General features: G+C 43.7%; 1 protein-coding gene across 1 annotated transcript; it reads left to right on the top strand.

Annotated features, from left to right (window-relative positions):
* Positions 1–464: 464 nt before the first annotated feature.
* LOC123155506 (disease resistance protein Pik-2-like) lies at positions 465–2,565 on the top strand. Its single transcript, XM_044573671.1, has one exon. It carries the CDS (start codon positions 465–467, stop codon positions 2,508–2,510), a length of 2,046 nt encoding a protein of 681 aa, XP_044429606.1. The 3' UTR covers positions 2,511–2,565.
* The last annotated feature ends 807 nt before the right edge of the window (positions 2,566–3,372 follow it).

Below are 3,372 nucleotides of genomic sequence, written 5' to 3'. Positions count from 1 at the left end.
CTACATAAGTATGATATAAGTGTCCAAGTTTGTTTCAGATGGCACAACTATGATGATTGTATGAATGTGCATGCCTTCGATTAGATTACATTAACCTTTTTGTTAGATAAAACCTTGATATTTTATTTCCCTCCCGTTGTTGTATCAATCCTTTTGTGGGACTAAACCTTGATATTATCCTTTTCGCTCCCATCGTTTCATTTGTATAGAAATTGTGCATTATATTTCAGTTTATTTAATTTAGATTCGAGAATTTGTAAGTTTCTATTACCAAAGTATATTAACAGGTTTCATTATATATTGAATTTATATAATAATTTTATAGATATGGGGATCACTAGCATGTGTTGATGCACAGGTTGATTAATACTATTCTTTAATTAAAGTGATGTACAATTGTACTGTAGGGAGTGACTAATAACTGTTATTTTGTTGCACATAAGTAGAACTATGCTAACTCTAGAATGTCCAATGAAACCAGGTACCTCATAGTCATCGATGATGTATGGACAATAGCAGCATGGGATGCAATCAGGTCTACGTTGCCAGATGGCAAGCCTGGCAGCAGAATCATTGTGACCACTCGGATAAAGACTGTGGCCAAAGAATGCAGTGATGTTAGTGCTACCGAACACTACATCCATCATATGAAGCCACTTACAGATGAAGACTCCAATGAGTTGTTTCGTAGTAGAGCATTTGGCTCCTCAATGGATAAGGCCTCCCATACCAAGGAGATGGAAAATATAAGTCACAATGAAGAGCTAGAAGATATAATGAAGAGAATTCTAAAGAAGTGTGCTGGGTTGCCATTGGCCATTGTTAGCATCGCCAGCCTCTTGGCGAGCTACAAATATCCGGAGAGGAAAGATATGTGGGAAACTGTATGGAAATCAATTGGTTCACAAATGGAGAGCAACCCTACCCTTGAAGGGATGAGGCAGATACTCACACTCAGCTACAACCACCTACCTTATCACCTCAAGGGTTGCATGATGTATCTTAGTATTTTTCCAGAGGATTTTGAGATCCCTAGGGATCGGCTCTTATACAAATGGATTGCAGAAGGATTGGTCGAGGAGAAGCGGGGTTTGACTTTGTTGGAGATTGCAGAAGGTTATTTCGATGACCTGTCGAGTAGGAGCATGATTGATTCAGTCTTGTCCCTCGGCTACAATGGAAAGTGGACATCATGTCGGGTGCATGACATGCTGCTTGAGGTCATGGTATCCAAATCCTTGGAGGCAAACTTTATTAGCCTATCGGGTGGTCAATATGAAGGGATGCCATACGACAGGATTCGTCGCCTCTCGGTACATGCAGGAGCCAACAATGACTCAACATCCATGAACGGGGGGGCATCAGGAAGGCGTGGTAAGAGAAATAGCATGGAGAGGTTAGAAGTGCAGCAGGTTCGTTCACTAAGCATTTTTGATTTCCAAGAGAAGAAGCTACTTGATCGGCTAGGCCAGTTCACCCTACTGAGGGTACTTGATCTGGAGGACTGCAAGGGCCTGGAAAACAAACATGTGAAGGATATCTGCGGGATGTACCTCCTAAGGTTCTTGAGTATGAAGGGTACCGATATCAGTCTGCTGCCTGAGAAAGTGGGTGAGCTAGAGCATTTGCAAGTGCTTGACGTGGCCGGCACACTGCTTCTCAAGCTACCAGAAACCATGACAGGGCTAGAGAAACTCGAGTATCTGAGATTCCGCCATAGGGCACAGTGGTACACTATGTGGACTCCTCCTGTTGGGATCCGTAAAATGAAAGCACTGCAGAATATTGATTGTGTAGTTATAAAGGATGTTCGAGTTGCACAAGACCTGGGTGAACTAGGAGACTTGCGTGATGTAACTATCTTTGTTGAAGAATCTAGTGGAAGTACTCAGGCTATTCTTGATGCACTTGTCAAGTCCATCAGCAAGCTGTACTCCCTTCGAAGCCTCGGGATTGGCCGCTTTAACAAGAGGTCGATCAACTTTCTCAATGCCATGCCGTCGCCACCGAAGCTCCTCCAATATCTTTACCTGGATGGTGCCATGGATGAGTTTCCCCACTGGGTCCCATCACTGCACAATCTCGTTGACGTTAACATTATTGGCTCACGGCTTAGAATGGACCAAGTATATGGCGTCCTGTGCAAGCTGCCCATCCTGCAGAGAATCAACATGTTGGATAATGCCTACGTTGACAAAGAGCTGGTTGCACGTACTACCCATAACTTTCCGGCGTTGAGGGACCTCTCAGCTAACTGCCGGCATACCGAAGTGGTCAAATTTGAGCATGGGTCCATGGATATGCTCGAGGAGCTTTATTTGCATTTGGACGATTATGGGAGGAGAATTGTTGGCATCCAGCACTTGAGGAAGCTGAAAAGGGTGACGATCGCTTGCAATAAACACAAAAAATCTGCAGTGGATGATGTACTGGATAACCTAAAGTGGGATAACAAAAGGCGCCTCGAGTCCAATCAGTTGCAGTTCACGGTCGGAGTGCAATACAATTGAGTCATCACTCTCCTCTTGTTGTTGCGAGTTGGTCTTGCTGAGTTTCTATTAAAGTGGTTAGTGCATGCGTGGAGTTAGTGCCCATCTGGCCGTGTGTGGGTCTCCTGTATATAACGCATTGTAGTCATGTTTGTTTGGTGAGCCAGCTGAAAAGAGAAAATATTTGGGCGTTGGTGCGCCCGTGGCGGCGTTCGTCGCCGGCAAGACTCTGTGCTGGTCTCCTCCGGTTCATCTTCTACGTCCGCGAGAGAGAGAGGCCTGTGGCAACAACACGTACTACTATTCTTCAAGTTGTAATGAAGTTGTCGTACAGCCTACCAGGTTTTTTGTCACATAGTTTGCATTAGTGTAAACAGTGGGTTTTCCTGGTATGTACTACGTACCGAACCAGCGTAGTAGTACATGTTTTCCCATGTATTTTGAACATGTTGTTTCTCTTATGAAGTTAGTGCAAAATGCTTTCCTTTTTCAATGTTGTGTTTCAATCTGAAACCACTTCGTGGATGAGGGCTCCATCTTTCTATTGGAATAATCCAAACATATGATAGTTATGATTAGATAAGTTTGATTGGAACATTAACGTTGTCCGGTTAACTTTGCATGACATGTCTGAATAGTAGTACTCACTATTTGAGTCTGTACGTGAAGAAGTTGGAGTTGGAGTGATGTTCAGATTGTGTTTAGGCTTGTGGCCGATCACTAGATTAGGAAGCCAAAGCTGTGTACGTACGAGTACTAGTCCAGATAGGCTTCAAGCTAGAGTCCGTGCGTCTAGGTTGTTTGAATCGGTTGGTTCGTGTCTCACTGGTCTGGCTACGTGCGTGTATACATACATACACATAGGGCTTCAACATATTTTACA

This window comes from Triticum aestivum, chromosome 7B, assembly GCF_018294505.1.
Source record: "Triticum aestivum cultivar Chinese Spring chromosome 7B, IWGSC CS RefSeq v2.1, whole genome shotgun sequence".
In the NCBI taxonomy this organism is placed as follows: Eukaryota; Viridiplantae; Streptophyta; class Magnoliopsida; order Poales; family Poaceae; genus Triticum; species Triticum aestivum.
Note: the sequence above shows the minus strand (reverse complement) of the source record. Positions and strands in the feature narration are given on the sequence as shown.